The sequence below is a fragment of the Aulostomus chinensis genome, chromosome 18, assembly GCF_037954235.1.
Source record: "Aulostomus chinensis isolate RoL2024-O1b breed Wild chromosome 18, RoL_Achi_v1.0, whole genome shotgun sequence".
Lineage (NCBI taxonomy): Eukaryota > Metazoa > Chordata > Actinopteri > Syngnathiformes > Aulostomidae > Aulostomus > Aulostomus chinensis.
The window spans coordinates 5,412,233-5,436,400 of record NC_141337.1 but is presented as its reverse complement, the minus strand read 5'-3'; the positions used below and the strand labels follow the sequence as shown (position 1 = coordinate 5,436,400).

General features: G+C 44.1%; 1 protein-coding gene and 2 long non-coding RNA genes across 3 annotated transcripts in view; 2 read left to right on the top strand and 1 right to left on the bottom strand.

Moving 5' to 3' along the window:
- Positions 1 to 2,434, top strand: part of LOC147244813 (uncharacterized) — a 71,495-nt gene extending 69,061 nt beyond the window's left edge. The window contains exons 4-6 of the long non-coding RNA XR_015110117.1: positions 89 to 205; positions 656 to 907; positions 1,018 to 2,434. This is a non-coding gene — a long non-coding RNA (uncharacterized LOC147244813). The remainder of the gene's footprint in view (positions 1 to 88; positions 206 to 655; positions 908 to 1,017) is intronic.
- The window catches only part of col5a3a (collagen, type V, alpha 3a), a 52,578-nt gene that overhangs the window by 15,402 nt on the left and 13,008 nt on the right, over positions 1 to 24,168 (bottom strand). Inside the window, exons 5-42 of the mRNA XM_086185473.1 lie at positions 18,823 to 18,942; positions 16,210 to 16,617; positions 14,651 to 14,770; positions 14,456 to 14,572; positions 14,310 to 14,363; positions 14,177 to 14,218; positions 13,682 to 13,744; positions 12,905 to 12,979; positions 12,682 to 12,765; positions 12,480 to 12,536; positions 12,163 to 12,216; positions 12,022 to 12,075; positions 11,877 to 11,930; positions 11,304 to 11,357; positions 11,003 to 11,056; positions 10,462 to 10,506; positions 9,148 to 9,201; positions 8,906 to 8,950; positions 8,615 to 8,668; positions 8,205 to 8,249; positions 7,800 to 7,853; positions 5,850 to 5,894; positions 5,503 to 5,556; positions 4,854 to 4,898; positions 4,683 to 4,736; positions 4,486 to 4,593; positions 3,193 to 3,246; positions 2,799 to 2,852; positions 2,638 to 2,682; positions 2,493 to 2,546; positions 2,185 to 2,229; positions 2,003 to 2,056; positions 1,808 to 1,861; positions 1,195 to 1,248; positions 995 to 1,102; positions 651 to 740; positions 361 to 414; positions 69 to 176 (exon numbers count right to left, since the gene is read on the bottom strand). Of these exons, the coding sequence (XP_086041599.1) occupies positions 69 to 176; positions 361 to 414; positions 651 to 740; positions 995 to 1,102; positions 1,195 to 1,248; positions 1,808 to 1,861; positions 2,003 to 2,056; positions 2,185 to 2,229; positions 2,493 to 2,546; positions 2,638 to 2,682; positions 2,799 to 2,852; positions 3,193 to 3,246; positions 4,486 to 4,593; positions 4,683 to 4,736; positions 4,854 to 4,898; positions 5,503 to 5,556; positions 5,850 to 5,894; positions 7,800 to 7,853; positions 8,205 to 8,249; positions 8,615 to 8,668; positions 8,906 to 8,950; positions 9,148 to 9,201; positions 10,462 to 10,506; positions 11,003 to 11,056; positions 11,304 to 11,357; positions 11,877 to 11,930; positions 12,022 to 12,075; positions 12,163 to 12,216; positions 12,480 to 12,536; positions 12,682 to 12,765; positions 12,905 to 12,979; positions 13,682 to 13,744; positions 14,177 to 14,218; positions 14,310 to 14,363; positions 14,456 to 14,572; positions 14,651 to 14,770; positions 16,210 to 16,617; positions 18,823 to 18,942 (2,787 nt within the window). The remainder of the gene's footprint in view (positions 1 to 68; positions 177 to 360; positions 415 to 650; positions 741 to 994; positions 1,103 to 1,194; positions 1,249 to 1,807; positions 1,862 to 2,002; positions 2,057 to 2,184; positions 2,230 to 2,492; positions 2,547 to 2,637; positions 2,683 to 2,798; positions 2,853 to 3,192; positions 3,247 to 4,485; positions 4,594 to 4,682; positions 4,737 to 4,853; positions 4,899 to 5,502; positions 5,557 to 5,849; positions 5,895 to 7,799; positions 7,854 to 8,204; positions 8,250 to 8,614; positions 8,669 to 8,905; positions 8,951 to 9,147; positions 9,202 to 10,461; positions 10,507 to 11,002; positions 11,057 to 11,303; positions 11,358 to 11,876; positions 11,931 to 12,021; positions 12,076 to 12,162; positions 12,217 to 12,479; positions 12,537 to 12,681; positions 12,766 to 12,904; positions 12,980 to 13,681; positions 13,745 to 14,176; positions 14,219 to 14,309; positions 14,364 to 14,455; positions 14,573 to 14,650; positions 14,771 to 16,209; positions 16,618 to 18,822; positions 18,943 to 24,168) is intronic.
- Positions 7,483 to 24,077, top strand: LOC147244812 (uncharacterized). The gene is made up of 3 exons (XR_015110118.1): positions 7,483 to 8,661; positions 9,718 to 9,866; positions 24,012 to 24,077. It is a non-coding gene; the product is annotated as an uncharacterized LOC147244812 (long non-coding RNA).

The window sequence follows — 24,168 nt, the reverse complement described above, 5'->3', positions numbered from 1 at the left end:
ATGGTACAGTTTGTGTTAGAGAACATTTGTAGACTAAGAAACTAAATAAGCAATGTTCAAAATCTTACTGGCTCGCCTTTCTCTCCAGCAGGCCCAGCAGGGCCCACGCTGCCAGCCCGTCCAGGCTGGCCAATCGCACCAGCCAGCCCAGCGGGGCCCCTCTCTCCTGTGGCACCCTGGAAATAAGAGGCGATGGAGAGATGAGGTGAGCAAGTCACACGATTCACTCTTTGATTTAGTGTGGTGGTCACGACCGCTGATCACCATGGAAACAGACTTCTGCTTCATATGTCCTAGCATTCTATATTCTCTAGAGGCGAGCAGGGACCAAGCAGTGTAATTTAACAAAATTAGACTTACAATGAGCCCTGGAAGACCAGGTAGACCCTCTCCCCCCTTTAGCCCTGCAGGACCCTGGGGAGACAGAAACAGCCTTCACAATCAAGCAGCATGTACTGTCACAGTCAGATCACATCAGTGAATATTTCATCATAGATTTGGTCCAATTATATAAAAAAAATCCTTCATTTAATCTTTGTGACATCATGTCATCATTGCTAAACTCAATTATGACGGAAGTACAAGCTTTCATTTTTTTAATTATATTTATTGTAGGGCTGGAGATATGAAACATTTTAATTTTGCTTTACCATAGCACCAGTGAATCCCCTGCTCCCTCTGAAGCCTTGGAGTCCAGGGGGACCACTCTTTCCTGGGGCCCCTGGTGGACCTGGATCTCCCTGAAGCACACAGGAAAGTAGCCATTAGGACATTCTGCAGTCATAAATAAGACTAACCAGCCAGTGACGCCAGGAAGGAACATTCATCCTATGAGCTAACCAACGTTGAGGTTTCCTCTATTACTTATTCTCAGGATCAGACAAGTCCCAGGAGATAAGACCAGAAGGTATTCGATCAGTCCTTGTGCTTTATGTAAGGGAACAGTAATAAGCCAAGTCATTATGATACTGACGTTGTAATGAAAAACACTCACTTTGGCACCCTCCTTTCCTGCAGTACCAGGTAGACCATGTTCACCTGGTGGTCCTGGTGAACCCGGATGGCCTCTATCTCCAGTTGGCCCTGTCTCACCAGATTTACCCTGAAACAAGCAGAGTCCGCAACACCTTCAGGCTGTCTGATCCCTAAAATTAGAGAGTATGAGGCTGGACCACTGTGGAATCCTCCTCTTACCTGTGGTCCGACAACACCTGGGGGGCCGGATGGTCCATTCTTGCCTTGGAAGCCCTGAGAGTTAGAACAATCAAATTGGTGACTCTTGGTTGAGGGTAAAAAAAAAAAATTTAGGCAGTAGCATGCACATATGCTCTCATTTGACTGGACAGTATATTGCACTGAATTTTGTACATGCATTTCATTTTGTGCTGAACCCGGAACTTCAGTCATTCAAAATCTTCAGTCCATTTCCCTCTATAATGTTCTGGGCACTGCACCTCATAGACGACTAGAAAAGAGTGCAGTCCACCCCCCCCCCCCCCCCAAGGAGGCTTGAACATGCAAGCATAAAATTATCAAAATCAACCTCTTTTTCTGTGAAAATCGGTCCTCCGCATTATGCATGGCCAGTTTGATCAAAATTAATCACTTTATGCTATATCCTGCTCATGCAGTCTTCACAATCAAGGATCTGAAAGTTGATCCAGCTTACCTCCAAAAGTTAAAAAAAGACAGTATTTTGCCAACAAATTTCATCTAAATCTAAGAAATCAACCAACCCCTTTGCCAGAGGTAAAATCATAAATACCAAATACCGCAGGTATCTTATCTGTAACTGAAGGTGACTCACTGGTTCGCCCCTCTGACCAGGATGACCTGGTAATCCATCTTTTCCTGGTGGACCCTGAGAAAGAAGCATTTTTCTACACTGTTATGATGAATGAACATGAACAAAGGTGAGTATGAACTGTGGGACCAGGTAGGGGGGAAAAAAAAACTGCTACAGGGCAAACACCACATTAGCATTACATTAGTCCACACTCACATTCGGCCCCTTGGGTCCTGGTTCACCGTGTCTTCCCTCTGGCCCTCTGGGACCCTTGAGAATAATACAAACCATAAACACTCAAAGAAAGATTGTGTTTTACATGCTTGTCCTATTTTAGAGAAAGGATTTAAAGGCTGTGGTCCTGTTCAGGCACTGTATGCTATAATCCAAAAGATTACCTGATCTCCGGGGGATCCTGGAGGGCCATCTTGTCCAGCAGAACCCTGACAGGTGAAAAAAGACAAATAAAAACATAGTGAATGTACAAAAACATGAGCTACTCTAACAGTGTTCTGCCTGCCAGTAAATCTTAAGCTTTCCCAAGATGCTCTTTGGGGGTGAGAGTGTAAACCGACAGCAGCTTCTCACTGCAGCAGATGGCCCGTCATCTTGAAGCTAACAGTGACAACAAGCTCCGACTTGGTGCAGAGAGTACATACTTATGTGCGTGTATATGTGTGAATGTCTTAGCGTATGTCAAGCTCACCTTTTCTCCAGGCTTTCCCGTGGGTCCCCTTGCTCCCCTTCCTCCTCTGGCTCCCTATGGGAAAACAAAAAAATTGGGGTTTAGAGGTGGTAGCAGTGCCTCAGTCTTGCAACTGATAAGTCTTGGCGCTCAAATCTGCACTCACATTGGCACCTCTCTGGCCTCCAGACCCCGGCTGACCTGCTGGACCCTGCGATGCAAAGGTTCACGGTTAATTATCACTCTTTCTTTCTTTTCGTTTTTTTACACTTCCTACAAAAAAGTTTAGAAAGAAAGAAGTTGGCATATCCATTTAAATGTCCTCACCCTTCGTCCTTTGTCCCCCAAGACCCCTGCCACCCCAGGGAAGCCGAGTGATCCCTGGAGAGAGACACAGAGGTTAATCAGCCTCAGCCTCTATTCATCACACATCACCCCTAATGTCTCATTAATGTGTAATTAACTCCTGTATCAAATTAAATCAAATCGAATCCATGAGCCCAACACAGCCTTAAATACACCATTCATCAACATGTAATAAATTGCTGTCACTAATGAACTATTAATAAAATAGCCTTTTTTTAATGAGCTATTTATCATCCTTTATTTTTAATCAGACAGGAAACAGTCCAGCTGAGACGCAAGTCCAGACACATCTCGCTGCTTCAAGGAACTCGAGAACACATGAACGGATCATTACAGCTCATCAATGCTAAATCACCTTAGGCCCTTGTCGTCCTGGGTATCCTGGCAATCCAGGCACGCCGAGTTTACCCTGCAGAGATGAGCGGGGGGAAAAAGTGATGAGGAAGAAGAGCAGCAAATTTGAAGAGAAGTGAACTTTGTACCGCATAAAGCTGAAAATGCAATACGACGGGGTATCTCAAAATGAACGCCTAGAGTCATGACAGAAAGATTAAAGATGCATGCACACTGGTGGCAGTTGCCTTAGCGATAGGCTATAACTGGAGTAATAAATGGAAGGGTGTTATCTTCCATATGTTCAGTGTGCCAGTGATTTCCTCATTTAAAGAGCAAGTTTTGGCACGACTGTGGAACAACTAAAATTATTGAGCTGCTCTTGTAAGCATCAGCAGTAATGACTAGAGAAGGGTTTTTGCAGAACATTATCATGCAACAAGTTGTTTCTGTTTATAATATGACGGATGGTCTACAGTTAAATACAGGCTGGTGAGACCATCCACGCGTTCAAGAGTTGAGCCCTGCAGCCACGTCTGGATCCACTCCTATGTAACGGCGAAAGGGCGGAGTACTTGCCCCCTTCACTCCCTCAGCCAATCGGGCAACAAAACTTGTGACATCACATGCCAGATCGAGTTGAAAGAATACCAGGGCTTCATCTGCAAACACATTACTTCTGCAAACATTCTGGCGGCAGAAACAACCGGTCAGTGAGTTCAAGATTGGTCTGAGTTTACTCGCAGCTTTTTGAGAAAAACAAAACAAAACAAAAACCCAACTCAAGTGAGCGTAAAAATTGAGGGCAGTTTGTTTTCATGTTTTTGTTTCTTTCAGTCATTATTTCTAATGATACTCATGATACTTCAAATTCACATCGAAATACATAAGTATCACAAACTCCTCATTTTATATTTTGGAGACATTTCTGTGTGATTGTCTCAGCTTGACTTTTGGTCCATAATATGTTAAAAGGTCACAGTCACCTTGACTTTTGACCTCTAAATTCTAATCGGCTCATCCGTGAGCCCGAGTGCCTTTGCCAGACGCAGAAGTTCCTGATATAAAACATCCCAGAGAAAAAGACAGACAGACTGCGCAACCCAAAAATAAAAAAAATGAATGCCTCCAGCTCCAGCTGTCGCAGGCATTAAAATCTAACTGTAGTCGCCAATATTATGATGTTGAATTATTAACATAATGTGCTGTAGCAGCATATGCAGGTTTAGATAAGAATTATCTTATAATTTGGTCTTCCTATCCTCCTGTTTTCAACCTTCTCTCTGAATGTAAATGAAATATTATATTCATGTACCTTCTCGCCAGCTACTCCGGGAGGTCCTCCATCTCCCATTAGCCCTGCTTGGCCCTTTAGCCCCTCTGTTCCGTCCTCTCCACGAGCACCTGGAGCTCCGCTATCCCCCTGTAGTGACCAGTGGAAGTGGAGGGGAAGTGGTTGTTTTATCTCCACTCGTCAGCATAATGAGGTTCATGATATGAGGACGCGCTCACCCTGTCTCCCTTGAGGCCCATGTCACCTTTGAACCCGGGGAAACCATCCTCTCCCTGACGCATGGAGAAAAGAAGACGTATGATAAGCAACATCATTATGTCGTAATTTGTAGATAAGCAGCAGAGTAACGGCTCAATAGTTTTCAGGAACAAGAGATTTTTTTTACTCACCTTCTCTCCTTTGCCCCCCTTAAGACCCCTGACTCCATCTGCTCCCTTTGAAGAAAAAAATAAGAATGTTATTCGATCTGCTAACATGCCAACTCTCAAGAAACATCAAGTACCATACAGGTTGTGTCTCTCCAGATGTATCAAGGATTTCAAAGTGTGCGATTCTCTGTTGACCTAACATTGCTCTATTATTGAGCAGTTATTGACCTGACATTCATTCATGCTAATGGTTGTCAGCAAGGTCAGGCTTCCCTCAATGGAGCCTAGCTACCAGGTGAAATAGAACACATGGAGAATGCCTCAAAAAGCTCAAGTAGAACGCCATTCTATGACAACTTTACTTTTATTCTTCAAGTTCAAAAGCACACAATTGACTGCCACACACACACACACACACACACTCACACGCACGCACGCGTTCCTTCACTATCTGACGGACGTTTCTCCTATCCATCAAATGCTCCTCGCTCTGCTGTTAGCAGACCCCTTGAGAGCAAGTTGCTTTGCCTCTACCTGTCAGCCGTCACTTACAGACTCAAACAGCTTGTCAGTCACAGATAGACCTACATGCAGAGTGAAATGTGCTGGGGAATAAAGACCTCAGCGGATATTAGACCTGAGATCATGATGCTTTTACTGTTCATCTCACCTTGACTCCGCGGGTCCCTGGGTACCCGATAGGCCCCTGAGGTCCTGGTAAACCCTGTATGAAACATACAAAAGAATCCTTCAGTTTTTGCAAGCAGGAGCTGGAAAAATAATAGTTTTTATGACCGTATATAAATGGATATCGCGGCCAGTGTCCTATATGTCTTCGTCAATAAGTGGAATGATGCAGATGAGTGCGTACTGCTGATTCTACTGCTCTTGTGGGATAAAGATGATTGTGAGAATGAGCGTTTTTGCAGCCTACTGAGCGAGTGCACAATTACAATCACTGGATTCAGTCACCATTTCCTTTCATATCCAAACTACTATACACATGCAGTCACCCACTTGGTCTCCTTTTTCTCCCGTGGGGCCCTCTCTTCCTGGGTGACCCTGCGGCAAGAAAAGAGAGATGAGATAGACTCATTGCACCTGCATTGTTGCATGTTACTATTATATGCTACATTGGTGGAAATGCGATGGACAGGAGAATGAGCAGGCCACTTCAGATTGTAGTACAATCGACCCTCCTCCTCCTCACTCCCAGCCCCGCTGGCCTGAGCTCACATTGCTGCGAGCCTGACTTGGCGTGAGCCGTCTTACATCATCACTGGACTGTACACTAAGGCCTGACATTTGGTTGGGAATCCCGCGAGTCAGGATTTATGTCACTGAGTCACAGGAGCAGGACGAGATGGGAGTGAAAATCCCATGTCAGGCTTTACTGTACATACTTTCACTCTCACTGTACGAAGAGGTGAAAAGTTTGCAACACACTCTGCAGATTTGCTACTTTATTGAAGGGGAACTCTGTTTTGTTTTTTTCAACCTTTCTTAACTTTTTTGGAATGGGAATAACCACATTTGAAATGGCTCCAGTGGAGCTCTAGAGGATGCTAGAATGGGTTCCAGTGGGGCAACTGGCCACAGTCAAATTACACCCACTAAAAGTTTTTTTTTTTTTTTTTTTTCACACTGACAGGATCTGGGATTGTTATCATAACCGTCTGACAACATAATGGAAAAATCTGTCTGCATCTTCAGCTGTATCCATGTTTGTTGTGGTCTGTTTCCAACTCTCACTCAGGGAGAGGTCTTGTTGAAGGAAATCACCAGATTGTGTGGGATTACAGAGAGCATGGCTTTAGTTATAAAAAGTAAAATAAATAAATGAATAAAAAAGATGGTTTGAATTAGCAGATTTGCAAATTGTGGCAGCTTTCATGGACTACCTTATTTTGATCAGCACACACTGGATGATACAAATGGATGCTAGTGTCCCATTGATACACTGTCAGTGTTGCAGCAGTGACATCACAATGACTGTCAAAGATGTGATGAACTCCTCAGCACCTTCTCCTGAAGCAAAGTGCTCTTCCAAGAGAGGAGGGACCTGCTGCAGGGATTCATGTCTCTCTTCAACTGTGTTGTTGCCCAGTTATAATATATAATATTATATATATTATATTATATTATATTATATTATATATATATATATATATATACATATATATATATATATATATATATATAATAATTTGAGAATGTCAGTGTTAAAAACACACACTCTCAGTGGGTGTAATTTGACGGTACTCAGTTGCCCCATTGGGTTACATTCCAGCCTGCTCCTGGGCTGCAGGCAGCTCTGCCCTTGCTCCCCCACTGGAGCCATTTCAAAAATGGTTATTTCCATCGCTCATTTAGATTTTTAAAAAATTTGGAAAATAGGGACCAGATTGGAAAAAAAAAACAAAAAACGTGATTCCCCTTTAACATCCAGTGAGTAAGCAGGTGAAAGATAAGCAGCACATAGGAAAATGTGTACCATCTCCATGCCGGTCACTGCAGGGTGATAACGCCTTGAATCTGCGGGTATTCCATGTCATGTTTTCATACAAACATGTATATTGTTGGGTTATACTTGTTCATACAGCGTTTGAACAGTTGCATTTCCAATGTCAAAAGGGGTAAAACCTTTCTGATTATTTCTACTTTCCCACTGCTTTATTTCACTCGCCTGCAGAACACCAGCACCCTCCTATTTTTATTCTTTTTGTGCTGCTTTTTCATGCCGGTTTTTATAGCATCTATTTCTAGTCCTGTTTAAGAAAAGACAGTCAGTTGGTTGAATGAAGTGCCAAGCTGATGTACCCATTTGGATGCAATGTCACCTGAACCTGTAGCTGACTAATGAAGCAGGAGCAGTATGCTGTCTCTCTCTCTATCTGTATGTAAATAGACGCTGTGCGTGTAAAGACAAACATGGATACGTGCATGCACGTGTGTGTGTTTACTTACAGGAGGGCCATCAATGCCTGGCAGTCCCTGCATGCCTTGTTTCCCCAGAGGACCCTGTATGGGACAGAATAGTGATGCTTCACACGCTATAACATCTCAAACCTCACTCAAGGGACCTCATTTCTAACTACTCCACTTCCACGCACATCATATTTATGCTTAGGTGCGCTGTTTATGTCTTTTATCTGACTCGCTCCTTGATGTACATTGGCCAAGGCTGTCTGTTATGCTTGTGTGTGTTTCTTAGGTATTGATTTCCTGACTAGATCTGTCTTGTCTGTATAAGAGCCAGAAGTGGCTGGGTTGTTCTCCCAGCTCAGCCAGCCTCTCCCCTGGGTATGTGATGACTGGGGTCACGATGTCACTGCTTTAGTTCTGAAATGAAGTGAGAGACATGCTACCTACCTTCTCTCCTGGCAAACCGACTGCACCCTGAGGACCAGGCAAACCCTGCACCAGAACAACGCACCAGTCAGATAAAGTCAATAGGGCTTCAAATGGAGGCTTTGCTTCAGTTATTTAGCGTGTGCGCGGACGGGATGTGGTCTGATTGTGAGCTGGAGACTAAATGGATAGTTGACATGTTGAAAAACAAAGCAAAATATGATTGTGTCTTCTTTAAATGACTGTAAAGTCTTTGCATTGAAATCTCTGTATTTACAATGTATTGCATTGGGTTTTCATACGATTGAGATGTGGCCGAGAGAAATATGTGTGTGTGAAAGACAAAATTGTGCCTATCTGAACCGCATCTGAATGGTGTTTAGTGCCTGGAGGAACCTAAAACCAAACTGGTCTTGGTGCAGCTGCAGTACCTGCGCTCCTGGATTTCCCTGTTGACCCGGGGACCCAATTTCTCCAGGTAGACCCTGAGAACAAGCAACACTGGCCGTCACACACCCCTTCTGATCTTAGTCATAAGCTCCTCCCCCTCCTCCTCTTCCTCATCATCATTATCACACGACTAAATAAAACGTTGATTAAATGTTGGACACTTAAAAACTGTATTGTTCATACAACCACTTCCATATGTGTGCATCTATTTAAATATGTAGGCATGATGTGTGTATTGGTAGTGCTAACATAAAGAAGGTGGCAGGACTGACCAGGTTGCCCTTTGACCCTTGTGCTCCATCAGCTCCAGTGACACCCTGACAGAAACACACACACACGTTGACAGAAAGTAATGGATGAAATGTTAAAGTCCGATCGAACAAAGCGACACCGTTCATTATCGTCCTTGTTTGTATTCAGTGGCATATTGACATTTCCCAGCACTGGGGGAGCTTTTATAGAGTTGAAAGAACTGAATAGCTCTGATCTGGTAATCAAGGCCATGTCGACTTACCGGTTGGCCAGGTGGACCAGGTGGCCCCCTGGGCCCAACAAGACCCCGAGGACCCTGGAGACAAAACACAGCGTATAGTCAGCAGATAGCTTGCATTCATGATGAGACGGAGTGAGCGTAGAATACTAAATCATAAATAAGAGCTAAGCGAGAGAGAGAGAGACAGAGAACCAGGGGAGACAAGTAATAGATGTTTGTGTGTGTGTGTGTGTGTGTGTGCGCGTGCGCCAGGGAAACTGTGTGTGGATGTGTTTGTGTGCTCTGTTTTTGTCAGCCTCCCTCTTTGTAGGCTGGCCAAGCCACCTGTTCCAAAGCCACATCTGGGATCTCCTGGGAAGTGATTGATATGGAAATATAATCATTCAGGCCATGATTTTATCTCTTCCCTCTCCGACTCTCTCTTTTTCCGCTCTCTCTATCTCGTTCGCTACCAACCAAATATCTGTTTCGCATTTGTCTCTCGCTGTCACACTTTTCCCACCACTCCCTCGCTCACTCAAACAGCTTCTTCTATCCTGTGTCCGTAGTTCAACGTGGCTTTCCTAACGTCTTTATTTCTCCCTGCACTAGGTGATGTATTTGGAGGGACAGAACCCTGCTGAGGCCAAACCTCACCTACCGGGAGAAAGATAGAGAGTGAGTCATAGCCAATCAACCAGTGTTCACGGCGGAGAAACACAGACAAACCAGTGCTCTTGAGATCCTTGCATTCACACATGGTAAAGGTACTTAGATGTTAAAATATCAAATATATTATTTGGATGTACTTGCATGCTACGCTCATGTATATTTTTATATTTAAGCTGCATGCCCTTTTCCAGTGACCTTTTCTCTCTTTTTGCAAGCATGAACACTCTCCTAGGGGTGTGCACGGACATCATTATCTGAATTTTATCTTTGTTTATGGAGCTTCTTGTTGCATTTATGGTTTCATGTAACTCGTCTTAAAAAAACTCATCTTTTAATTTTCTTAATAAATAAATCAGTCTGGATGGGAAAAATGATCTATGGTCCAGGCTAAGTCAGCTCAGATTCAGACTTGCGATTACACACAAAAGCTGACAACTGCTTCAATTTGTACATGTACATTACCATCAGTAGATTCTGTGTTTGCTGGAGATCAAGTGATCTACGATCCCCTCGGGGAAATCGGTTGTTTCTGTGGTTCAGGTATTATGCATATCTGAGAGCCCTTAGCATGAATTTGACAGATACTTCTGAAACATTAATTATTATAGTATAGAGAGATATTTTCCGGTATTGGTGAACTATAGGTGGGTGTGGGAGGGAATACCAAGTTAAGGGGATACTCACAGGTTCGCCCGGTTGCCCTCTTGGCCCCACAGGTCCATCGGATCCCTGAAACAACAAAGAAGGAACCTGATTCTACACATAAATCTCGTGCACCTCTATAGGCCAACCCCAAGGGTTCATATATTTCTATCTCCACAGACGTAATCTGTGAAAATAGCTCATTAAAGAAATTCATTGCCCGACAGATAAGGCTAAACTGTCTGTGAGCAAAGACTAATAGACAGCTCTCTCACACTTTACCCGCCTGCCTGCATGAATTGATACCATCTTGATAGAGTTTCTATCTTTCAATTGCTTTCATGTCTTTTGCAAACCTTGATACTGAATGAACTCAGTCCAGCATAGCGGAATTAAAAATTCAGGGGTTTATGCCTTAATTTCAGCCGAGTCTGCTTTGATCTGTGGTGCCTTACCATCTAAATGGTTTGTAGAGTGGAATCATTGATCCGAGAAAAAAAAAAAGTTCCTTTTGCAAAAACTAGCATGATGAAAAATAGGCTTTCTCTTTGTTGCAAGATTTGGGATTGTACTGTGCACTCACCTTTTCTCCTGACTCTCCAAAAGGCCCGTGAGGACCAGGCTTTCCTCTGTCTCCCTACAAGATAAAAGCATTAGCAACAAAAGCAACAAGCCTCGAGATATTCAAGATGGGTTTTTTGTTGTTGTTGTTGTTTATAGTAGACAAGCAGATGCTTTTTAGTGTAGACAATTATCACGGATATCCCAGCGATCATGATGCTCATAATATGCAAATAAGCATCTGCCGTATGATGCGTGAGGTATTCGGGCGTGTCTGAATGAATAAATATGGTGACAATGTCAGGTTACCAAATCTCACTCACTTTGTGTCCCTTGTTCCCTGGGAGACCTGGCAGGCCGTCAAAACCTCTGTCACCCTAAGGGGTAAAGAAAAAAAGGAGAAAAGCAAATGCATTAAATCCTGAAACCCACACACATACGGCCATGTGTAAACATTAGTAGAACTGAGTCTCTCCTGGCACTGCCACACATCTGCTCTGAGCACGTGTCAGGGAGACAGAGCTTTCAGATTAGCTGCAGGTCTGCTAAAACGCTGCTTTGACTGATAAAGACTGCTGTTCTGTCAGAGCTGGCATCAGGGGGCCTGATTTAGTTGCTGAGCTCTTCATGCAGCTGGTAGGTATTGAGTTGCCGAGTTGTCAATACATATAATAATAAGCTAGAGGGCTGCTGGGTACCTCTGGGCTTACACTTACAAGAGGAGATTAGGAGTGGAGTTTGTTATTGTACAAGACCTTCATACCTAAATAGCTGCGGTACGGTTGTGATCATGAAACCTGGAATTCAATTTCTGGAAAAACAACATCATCCTAATGGGACACATATTCTGTGGTTTCTCAGTGCGGCTCATTTAGATGAGATCCCGAGGACTTCACCTTTGCGCCGGTTTCTCCTGGAGCTCCACGACCTCCGTCCACTCCTGAACGCCCCTAACGGACACACAATCCACTTAAAATAAGCTCCACAGGCACAGTATGCCACACAAAACAAGTAGCAGTATAAAGGATCCAAATATCTCACCCTCTTTCCAGGCTTTCCATTAATTCCTAAAGCTCCAGGCATTCCATGTGGTCCCTATATGAGGAAGAGGAGCAAAACAAATGGAAAAGGATGAAAGGAATATTGCACCAATTAGAGAAAGTGGTAGATTTGTGGTCTTACGGGAGGGCCGGTTTCTCCTATGTCTCCTTTTAGGCCACTGGGGCCTGAAACACCCTGTAAAATAAAAAAAAATTAAAAAAAACAAGACTAAAACCATCCGAAGATCTGTTCATATTTGCAATCCTGCAGTGATTTCTTTCATATATACAAGCAGATTTCACAGTTCAACAAGCTGATGATGCACAGTGACAAGGCTATAAGAGGAAGGACACAGTGGTGCTTGTGTCGGGGCACACAGAATGTGAAGTTGAGGTTAAAGGTTGCAGGAGCCCGTGAGGTATGATGCAAATTTGGTCCGGGTCAGAGGTGCAGCTTACCAGTGGGCCCGGTCGTCCTGTGAGACCCATCGGACCTGGAGGTCCTTTCAATGACAGCTGGAAGAAAAACAGCAAGATATTTCATTTGCGCTGCACAAGGTAGCCTCTAATCTGCAAGGGTTTGCTCCTCATGTAGCAGGAAACGGTAGCAGCAGCTACGGATGCTTGGAGGCTTGATGCCACCCTCGTCAGGGGAGTTTACCTTGGTCTGCTGCAGGATGGCTTGTGCTTGCGCCTCCTGAGGAGACACTACTGGTCCCTTTTGGGAATCACTGGCATACTGAAACTGGAGGCAATGAAAATGAGTCAGATCCTACTGCAGGATTCCCCAAAAGCCCCCCCCAAAAAAATTCAATCACACAGCCCCCCCTTGTGGTCATGTCACCACACTGTGTGTTCATGCTTGAGCATGTGTGAGTTCTTACAGGTAGCATCAACAAAGTTCCTGGAGGACCTGGGATCCCATCAGCCCCAGCAAGACCAGGACGTCCTGAGGGACCCTTGAAATAGATGACAAATCACTGTGAAACACCCTTCGGTGCACTGAGTTGCCTTCAGTTTGCAGTCTATAAATCCCTCCAACGTAGCGTTGATTCTTCAAGGAGAGTGAAGGGGAATGGTCTTGGTACTGTCAGTTACCTCAATAACTATTTTACAATTTCTAAACATGCTTTCCTTAACTTCACCACCTTTAAACCGTTAAATTGACGCAGTTCAACGGCCTCACCTTCCAATTTAATATCTGAAGAGATTATTTGTAGATTTATTGCATTTGTACTTTTGACCTGATGTTTGTCTGAGCTGACCCTGAAATGTGAGTAGCTGCTGGTAGCATGCAGAATAACTCAGTGTGAAAGCCCATATAATTAAAAAACAACAACAAGAACAAAGTGTACTGGGGTACTACAGCGCATCTGTGTGTGTGTGTGTGTGTGTGTGTGTGTGTGTGTGTGTGTGTTCCAAGGTGATGATTCAAGAACACTTGTTTGCACAAAAAATAAGAAAATTAGGTCAAACATGTGCATCAACATTCGTCCCTGCAGTCCAGCCGGTTCAACTCTGTGACCCAGGTCATTGTGATCCCATGGATGTAGTTTAATCTGACCTCACGGATGAATCCACAGCCTCTTCCCTCAGGTGACTTGGTCAAACTGAGGTCGAAGCATCCTCACTACACAGTCTGCCAAATGAGCTAAACTCACCACTTCACCAGGATCTCCCCTGGGTCCCGGGGGGCCTGTCGGTCCAGCTGGTCCAGTGAGTCCCTGGGAGGGAAACATTTGTAGCGCTCAAAAAAAAAAAAAAAAAAAAAAGAGTACAGAACAATACCACTTTGTAACTTCAATAAAATCTTAATCTTCTGCACAATATTCTAATCCCTCAAATCCTGAGCAATAATCCCTTGGATCTCTTGATTTACTTTTAAAATTAAAATCCCATTACATCTTGTTAAAGATGCACCATTACAAGTCCCCCCCTGTGTTCGTAGTGGATACACAAAAATACTGCTTTCATAATAATCCCTCACAAAGTGCAGGCTTGTGAAAAATGTCTTCTTTCCCACAAGGACCCAGAGTTGCATCCTCAATTCTAGAATTCAGCATTCTTGCTTGTTCTGCAATAAGCTGTCTGGTGATTCATGCAGAAATATGTAAAATTACAGTTTTCAGTTTAGTTCAGGCAGTGAAAAGGCTCACCTCTGGACCTCGTAAACCTGGTGGTCCTACCGCTAACGTACCCTGCAGGCCGACAGAGAGAATCGCATGTACATGAGGTGTTAACTCATTCACGTGACTGAAGCTGTAACATTTATTCATTAGTGCACCTCACCGGTTCAATAACAGCTGGTTCTCCCTTCTGACCTTTCTCTGCCCTGTGGCTTGCCTGAGGAGGAAACACACCAAACAGAGATTACTTGACAAAGCCGATTGCTTCTTGACTGCTCGCTTCATGTACGAGATGACTCGGCGATGTACCCGGCCGTCCCACGTCTCTGCTCTCTCCCGCTCGGCAAAGTCATAGCTGTCCTCGTACATTTCATACTCTTCATATTCAGATTTGGTGTCGTTCTTGTCGTCTTCATATTCAAGAGTCTGTTAATTCAAAACTCCATTAGTGACCAAAATAACCTCTGTCAGTGTACACTTGTCTTGCATTTGCATTTAACCTACCTCATACTCAGTAATATTGGGTCCCACTGTTACCGTGGAAACTGAGAGATCATCATAGAGCTCTCTGTAAAGGTCATCATCAAACACCTCCACCGCTGACTTCTTCGCAGACTGGTCCTCCTGCAGGCCAGCACCAGAGCTTAAATGAGTCATAACTACGCTGAACCAGACGACACTGAGCGCTCCTCATTAGCGCACGGTCCCTTCAAGTCAGGGCACATTTTGAATTAAACTGTATGAATGTTAGCTAAACAGGTGGATTTACTAAAAATATGTTGGTTATCCGAAATGCTGCTTGACAGGTGTGCTGTTAATTACAATTTCTGGAGTGTAATCAGCTGCAACAGCTACAGAAACAGCACGGAAAATTAGATCACTATGCAAGTTTAATAAAAAAAAATAATAATAATTTTTAAAACATGAAGGGGACACACCACAACTTGTTGTTGAAGGGTAATTTAAAAGATTAGATGGCAGATGCGTACAAAAACCCAACATTCATTTGGTACATTTGCACACTACTGTATGTACCATGCCTACTGTGCTTTTTTAAAATATATTTATGCACATTATGCAATGTACTACATGTTCTAAAACGAATACACATCAGCCAGAAGGCAAATTCAGGGATGAGATCGGATGAATTTTCCCTCTTAAAGGAACGAGCCAATTTTTTTTTTTTTTTTTAATAAATATGCTTATTTAGCATCCAGACAAAAAACAAAAAAAAAAAAAAAACAGTCATAATTCTCTTCTGTGTGTGCAATAGGGAGCTGGGACCCACAGAGACCTGCTGACTGCTAATTAGCTTAGCGCACTGAATGGCAGTCAATGGGCGTGTTAGCCCACTTTCGTATTTCCCACCCAGCCTCCAAAAACTGTCGCTGTCTGTGTATTTTGGTGCAAACAGATGAAGTTCCAGATGATTGGCAGCGGCAGTTGCTCCTCTAGTCATCAACAAACCTTTGTTTTGTTGGCTGAAACTTTGAGGTGCTGCGTCAAACCACTCCGTCCCATCAGGAAAATGGACCTGACTATGAGTCTGATTCTAAAATTGGCGCTTTGCTCAATTGTTACTTCCAAGAACAACTTCAGTTCTATTAATGGAGAAAAGGAATGTTTTGAGGAAAAGTGTATTTGATGACTTTTTGACACAAGCGTGCTAATCTGCCCATTCACTAATATTTATTGTGCTACGCTTACTAGCAGTGAGAGGCTTTCTTTGGCTCACTTATTAACACACACACAGGAGTGAGCTGTATTTACTTTCTTGTCTGGTTCTAGAGAGGATGGCAAATAAGTCTTTTTTTTTTTCCTAAAAAAAAAAGTTGTTGTGTTCCTTTAAGATGCATTCCAGTAGCTGTTTCTGGTAGTAGGTTTGTAGAAGAAGAGACAATTAGGATGGTGCTGGTTAGTGGTGGTTGATGAAAAGATGGGATGGATGGAGGGAAGATGTGCTCTCTAGGGTTAGGGGGTATCGTGGGAGTGATCGGTTAGCACTGTGAATGGCGGGATGGGGAGGGGGTGGGTGGGGGTCATCTACGGGTAAGCTTGTCTACCTCCTCAGCAACCTCTGATTCAGGCAGTGCGGTGGGTTCCCCGGTTGGGGCTTCAGTTGTGTAGTCCGGTTCGTGTGTGGGCATCTCAATGAAGGACTTGTCGTAGACTTCAGCGATGGTTTCTGGGGTGCTGCTGATCTCTGGCAGCACGCTGGGACGAAAAGGCTCTTGGGACAGATACCCAGGCAGCATAGTGGACACTCTGAGGAAGCCGTCCTCAAATGCCTCCTCTTCATGTTTTCTCTTCCTGGATCCCTTCTTGCCCTTGCCTTTACGTTTGCCTTTGCCCTTAGAGCCCTTGTCCCTCTTCTTTTTGTTCTTTCTGCCTCTCCTGCCCTCTTTGGGTTGATCTTTTGTTTCTTCTGGCTGGTCACTCTGCATCATGGCATCTAATCCAAGTCGGTTATTCTTTTATGAGAATGGGGAATCCAAGATGAAGGTGGTGGATAGACAAAACAAAACTGTTGTGAATTAAAGTACAATATACAAAATATTCCCCTCGTAGGATGAGACACCTAATGTGAGAGCCATGATGAAATAAGGAGGAACAAACACTGTCATTTCCTCTTAGACAAAACTAGAGACCATAACTATGATGGTGTGCTCTGGCAAGTCAGTACATGAGCTGCGTCATCCTCTGGAGTCATGTCCGCCGCATGTCAGTGATATGAACGGCCTGAAAGTGAAGCCGAGGCCTCAGTCTGTTCAAGGCATCACGGCGCATGTAAACAAGGTCAGTGTGTAAGTGAGAATGATGGGAAGTAGGTCAGTGGGGTGACAGGTGTTGATACGCTCTGGATTCAGAGCTCATTTCTCAGCTGTCGTTCTATAAAAGCCAACTGGAAGAGTATGGAAGTGGTCTCACGCGAGCATTAATGAACTGTCCCCGGAGCAGTTTTAAAAACCGAGCACACAACTGCAGAGACGCACACGCACACACATATATGTGCACACGACATACACATAAAAATTATAAAGACACTAAAATGTTCTACTCCTTGAGGCCCAGCCACACACACACACACACACACACACACACACACACACACACACACACACACTTCTTCCAGCAGCTGCCTCCTCGTTCATTATCTCTATCGTTCACACACCACCAAAGACAAATACAGTAATTCATATTCATGATTGATTTAATTTCTGTGCACGTATTGAGGAGGGGAAGAGCCTTTATATCATGTTGAGTTATAGGACTCATGGCTGTATTTGTGTGTGTGTGTGTGTGTCTGTGTGTGTGTGTGCCTGCCTTGCCAAAGGAACCCTAGATGTTGAGAATGCTCTTCTGTTGGCTGCATTTGAAAGAAAACACTTCTGTGTTGACTGATGGCCTATTCTGTCTTAATCTCTCGTCTCTGTTTGCACTCGGTACGTTTGAACTCTGCTCAAACCTCTTCTTGGCTGGGACTGAAGCCTGCTTTTAAATCAAATGATCAAGAGTCCCAGCTCGATTGATAGCCACGCTTGTTATCCTTCCACTGGTTGGCTGTCAGGAGCCTCTGCAAACCGACGTTACAGGATATAAGGATGTTATAATATTTTAAAATGGATATAATAATAATAATAATAATATGATCAAATGTGGGAAACACAATAAAACTAGAGCGCTCCGAGTGCATTCATCCAGGTTGGTTCACTCTTTCGATTATCATGATTTTTTCACAACGGTCAATATAGATCCTCCTGATCACCCCTGATCCAGAACACCATCCGGACCATCTCCAGGAGCTTATTAATTCACACTATTCAAAATGAATCAGAGCCTCAAATTTCATGAAAATAAGCTCAAATTTTATCAACAGTTATGGTGAAAACACGCCCACTCCTCCGAATGACGGATCAAGATGATTTCTGGAGGCCGACACCATTTTATACTTGTCAATGACATTTCCAGAAGATTCCAAGTAATAACTTTATCCCACCAATGGCCTAGAACGGTCTTCAGGGTCCAGGAGCTATAATTTGATCCAGATCACCTCCCAAAGTTAGTCACCGGTTCCTTGGAATAGCACCTATCTTTCTGCCAAACTCGATCAGAATCCATTGGTTTGCTTTTGAGATATCCGGGATATTGCTTTGTTAAATTTATCCGTCACAAAATGCAATAAGGTCCATCCTTTGTCCCAGTTAATCCTCCACCAGGTTTCATGATTATCAGCCAAGCAATGTTTGGATAATTCTGCTAAAAGTCTTGCAAGTCAGTAAACACAGAGTTCCATCAATGCCAAATGGGCATCAATGTTCTTTTTCCACGATGTTAAATGAATTGAGCCCAAAATGCAATTCTTTCTTGGTCTACTCCACGTCCCTCCGCCAAGTTTCATAGAAATTGGCCTGGACGTTTTCTGCAAAGCTCCGTCGACAGACTGACAGGAAAACAGACAAATAAAGCAACAGACGCGGGTGAGAACATAACCTCCTTGGCAGCGGTAAAAATGAATAATGATATCCTGGCCTTCGCGAAACAATACAAGCCAAGTGTGCAACCTACTGTTGACAACTAAAGCCTTTTTGTTATTGTATCAACTGTTGAGATTTTTAACGATTTGTGTGTTTTGCCTTGTTTTGTTTTTTTGGAGCTCTGTTAGAGCTGGTACTGACCTGCAGGTTCAGGGCCTGGCTGCTGTAAGGCAGAGCAGCCTCGCAGTCTGGTAAGTAGTTTACACAGTAGTCGGCAGCAGCCTGAGGGTCCTCGTGAATCAGTAGTTGTTGAATATCCCCCTGAAATGAAGCAGAAAGAATACATCAAGTTTAGCACACATACAGGAGGATCAGGGACTCGCGATATCAGCGTAGACACGAGGAGAGCGACAGAACGAAACATAAAGCCAAGAGGAGTGAGGCTGCATCACCACTCCTCCAACTGCTACTCACTACTGCTTCTAATTACTCCATGATTGTGTACATAAAACAGCCAAGTAGCCCTCTGTTGCCCACCCGTCGAGATCTTTCGCTTCCAGCTCCACCCCGGAGGGATAACCTGAGTGTGTAAACAAACACGCGCCGATACACAGCAGGAGCGGGGGCCTCCGCTGGATTCAATGGTCTTAAACTCAACGTCACTGTCCACACCAGCCTCAACTTGCTTTGGAGAGCTGAAATTAACAGAAGCTGAGAACGACTGCGCTTGAATTTAATTTTAATTAAGAAATTAATTTAATATAATTTTTGAATTACTTGAAAATAGGATTTTCTCAAGACTTATTTCGCAATATTTCATTATAGTCTTGCAAACCCCCACCCCCCCCCTTTTTTTAAAAAATGAGAATGGGTAAATTTACCTCGTTATCGAGAGGAAACCACGGATAGTTTTCCTCGCAGCCTTAACAAGAACAACTAATTACAAGGGAACAAGCTTCACAAAAAAATCTCAACTGCATCGAAACAGAAGTGACAACCACAGCTGTTTTGGGCTTTTTAGATTTTTCAATCGTCAGAATTTAAAAATGAATCAACTCACAAACTTTTATCAGTTATCGAGTGGATTACCAACGTGTTACAATTGCTTCTGTAACATTTTAAGTACATGATCATTCTGAAATCCAGTATGCTAACATGTGCTAATGGTAAATTTCACAAAGACGCAAAATTTTCAGCTTCAATAAACTTTGAGAGGCATCCGTTACAATTTTCAGTGTTTCATTTGTAAAATTAAATTCAAATAATCCAGAAGAGGGCGGCACGGTGGTGCAGTGGTCAGCACTGTTGCCTCCCAGCAAGAAGGTTCTGGGTTCAGGTCCTGGCCCGGGCACACATCTGTCTGTGTGGAGTCTCCATGTTCTCCCTGTTCCTGCGTGGGTTCTCTCTGGTACTCCAGCTTCCTCCACAGTCCAAAGACATCAAGAGGGGACGAGGCTGATTGATACTCTAAATTGACCGTAGGTGTGGCTGTGAGTGTGAATGGTTGTCTGTCTCTATGTGTTGGCCCTGTGATGGACTGGTGACCTGTCCAGGGTGAACCCCGCCTCTCGCCCGGCGGGCTGCTGGGATAGGCTCCACCCCCACCCCACCCCATGACCCTTAATCAGGATAAGCGGAAGAAATGGATGGATGGATAATCCAGAAGAATAATTGAGCAATAAGCTTCAATCCCAACTGACAAAGTTGTCCAATATAAAATGTGCAGCTGTCCCAGGGCACATAGTTTGATGAGGTTTACATTTCATTAATGATACAAATCCATGTAAGTGACACATCGGTGTAAACATACTGCTGGGTGAATTGCTGTCCGGGGCCGCCGCAAAGCAATTTGTCATAAATTAATTCAGATTAAATGCCTGATGTTGTGGTAATTATAGTTCCATTGTAATCTCTTTAATTAGGCTTTAACGGCCAGAGGTGAAATAATTATATCACGTCTCCTTTACCTGCCACCGACTCATATAACGGGAATTCCTGAGTCACCACACACACAAACACACACAGAACTGCAGAAATGTCTGCAATCCTGTGCATTTATACATCAAACTGCAAAGGTTACCCGCGTGTTGTTGTTTTTTTTTCCCTTCTTCTCCCTGTTTTGGCTAAGAGCCAGAGTCTAGCAGGAGAAATGTTGCACTCTTTCTCCTTGTGAAGTGAGAGAGAAAGGCAACAGGGAGTAAATCCAATCTAATCCAATCTCAATTTGAGATCAAAGGCAACACTCTCACCGAGAAGTTTTCCTGTTTTTCTTGGCTGGCAGGGGTTCTCTGCCAGAAACTCACAACGAGTTAAGAGCTGCCCCAAACCATGCGCTTCCCCGTTTACGATGGGGCAAGGACACCTGAAGTGGACATGAGCTGAAGAGAAGCACCTCAGCTGAATCCTTCTCACAGCTCCGCCGTTATCTTTACTTCCCCCTGCTGTCTGCAATAAGTCGCCAGCTACTGTGCTACTGATTTAATTTGAAGCACTGTCCACTCATTTCTAGTGCATTTATCCAATTTCACTATCCGAACTAGACGATGTGCCTGGACTGTGTGCTCTGTTAAAAAATACAACCGTTTCTTTGTCACAGGATGGTGACTAAATGTGAATCCCTGGATTTTAAATTCTCATCCGTTATTACCTTCAGTGGAATCTTTGTTATTACAGTGTAAAATTGCCAGGAATCACAACTGCAAGCACATAACTGCTTTCCCAGCAACAGTTTGTTTTATTAGCCTCCTATTAACTGGAATACTGGATTAAATGACTCTCAAGGGAACACCGTAAATACTTCAGATCGTTCACCTCTACTGATGAATCTAAGAAAGACCATTACATGAGCAGTACTTTGCTGTCAAATCAGAACATGGTGGTTCAGCTGTCCTTTGCCTTCCAACATGGGGGCCACCGGTTCATTTCACGGCGTTGCCTCCGGCTCAGTCGGGCATCCACACAGACACAATCGGCCAGGGCTCCCGTTCGCAGGGGGGACTCGGGAAATGGCTTCTCCCCCATGTTACGTCCTTATTATCGTCAGGTGAAAAGATGCAACCAACGTCTTGTGGCATGTGGTGCTCCGTGGTGCTCCCCGGAGCAGCAGAGCCACAACCAGGACAGCTTGGATGCTCAAGTAGGGAGAGCAAACGAGGTGAAAAGGCAAACAATTGAAAAAGATTTAAGAAAATCATGACAACACAGTTTTAGTTGTTGGTGCCCCTGCGAGTCGCATTCAGAGCTCTGCAGTAAAGAGGAACTTGGCATAACACAGACAGCCAGCAGCCCTCTGAGGAACACGCATTCTTGGGCGAGTCAGATTATGAGCAAAATTATGTATCTAAAAAAATCTCACCTTGCAGTTTAAAATGCAGCAAATGCTCACAAGTAACTAAAAACAGCTGACCAACATCAGACATGAGTCGCTCAAGGTGAAATATGACCTCAGCGCACCTAAAGAATACTTCCCTTAGGGCAAAAACCATGAAGATATCAATTAATGATGTCATGAAACCGCTCAGGAGTTCGTTAACCAAGCAGCACTGAATGAGATGACATTTACCTCAGTTTAAACATCTGGGGTGATGTAAATAAACACGTGGAGCAAAAGTCTAGCACAAGTCTGGTTGTTTTATGCGAAAATGTTGTGCATTATTCCTTTAAACAGACCTTGACCTATTTAAAGGGCTTCTCCTATTTGTGTGATAAATCGACAGAGTTGGTGAGCATTCAAATAAAGCCGCCCTTTAATTATATGCATGACAGGTCATAGTTTCAACATGCCTGTAACTTTGAGCCAAAAAGATTTCAAATTACAACTCTGAGCCAAGAACATTTCACATTTCTGGTCCTAATTGAGACAGAAAGGATCTGAATTTCCTAACAAATAAACGCAGCGCTGGATTTTATCTGAGCAGTCAGCATGTTCGAGGCACACAGGGAACGCAGCGGCCAAGTGAGAACGCAGCCAGACCTGTGAGCGTGTTTGCTTTACCGCAAAACTCAAGCAAAGTGTTGAGATCGAGTACCAAACTTTTGTAGTCATTTGTAGGCAATCTGGAAGCAATAGAGACATTAGAGGCTGACCACAGTCCCCATGCTCCCACGCTGAGCTCCCACGCTGGGAGAACTGGGCCGGAACACTAGCCTCCTCCCCCAGAACCAGGGCCTGGGAACAGAGGCCCAGAGGTCATCCTTCTTAATCTCTCCTCCCCTGGTACCAGCCTGACTAACACGAATTATGCTGCAATATCCACGAGCACACATATATTGGAATTCTGGCAACCTCTTATCGTCATCTGAATCAATGAGTAAACAAAATATCTGTTCCTGTCTACTTCTTTCGTTCACTTTGCAGGAAACAAAATATTCAGACTCAGTTAAGTAGGTTAGAATGCAAACCCTGCAAACAAAACCGTGTGCATGGGTTGGAGGGACGAGATGGGCAGATGAGGGGTATTAGTCATCCCCTCTCTAACAGCATTATAACTCGCCACATGGGCCGATAAATAAAGCATGGGAGTGTTTTTTGGAAAGATGCCAATGATTAAATCGTCTCCGCCGCTTCGGAGAGTACAAATTTATAGAGCTCACGAGGAGACGCGTTCCTTGACTGAAGTGGGACATAAAGTACTCAAAAAACTTGAATGCCTGTCAGTTTCTCGAAGGGAAGGGTAGCAGCTTGCAGCAGAGGAGGGGCAAATGAGGTTATGTTAGGGCATGGGGTTGGTGACGGCGGGGGGCGGGGAGGGGGAGGGGTGAGTTTAGGGACCTAGCTACGGTCTACATAAGTTGAACCCTGAGGCAATAGGTGGGTGTCCATCTGTCAGCAGCAAGGACGTGTGCTTCTTCCTGGAGAAAGTGGAGAAGGCTGTGGTGTCACCCTATTAGCCCAGCTGGGAGGGACAACAACCCTCCCTCTGTACTTTCCTAAAGTTTAACTCAGTTCGCCTTTACAGACTGCCGGCTATTCCTGGGACACCGAAGAAGAAAGGCTTTGGGGAGCATGGACGTTTTTTCTGAACTTGACTTATTTCTTGCTCTACTGCTGAGCAGAGCCCAGAGGATATGGCAGGGAAGCGGTATGAGCTGATCTCTGTTTCATGTTGAGGGTGAGACATTCAGACTGGAGCCTCAAAGGGAGTGATAATGGAGCAGAGGTTGCATCTTGTTGGGTGGGGGGGGGGGGGGGGGGGGCAGAGAGAATGACCATAAAGATTACTGCATTGAAGAAGGAGGAATTAGAACCACTCCCAAATAGGCTTCTTCCATTGTTACTTGCTGATAGACGCACGCCGACACAAATTCACTGCACTTCTTCGAAATGGAATCTCATCTCCCAGGTAGACGCGATGAGACGGCTAACTTTAGCTTCCCTTCCTGTCTTTCAGGGGGAGTCAGAGGACAAGTCCTGACCAGACCAGGATATCACCAAAGTACACACAGCTCCCTCTGTGTCACATCTATAACCAGACAAATACAAGAAACAAGGAGGTGATGAGGCTGGGCATGTCTGAGCAGACACACACTCACACCTTCAAAACTCAT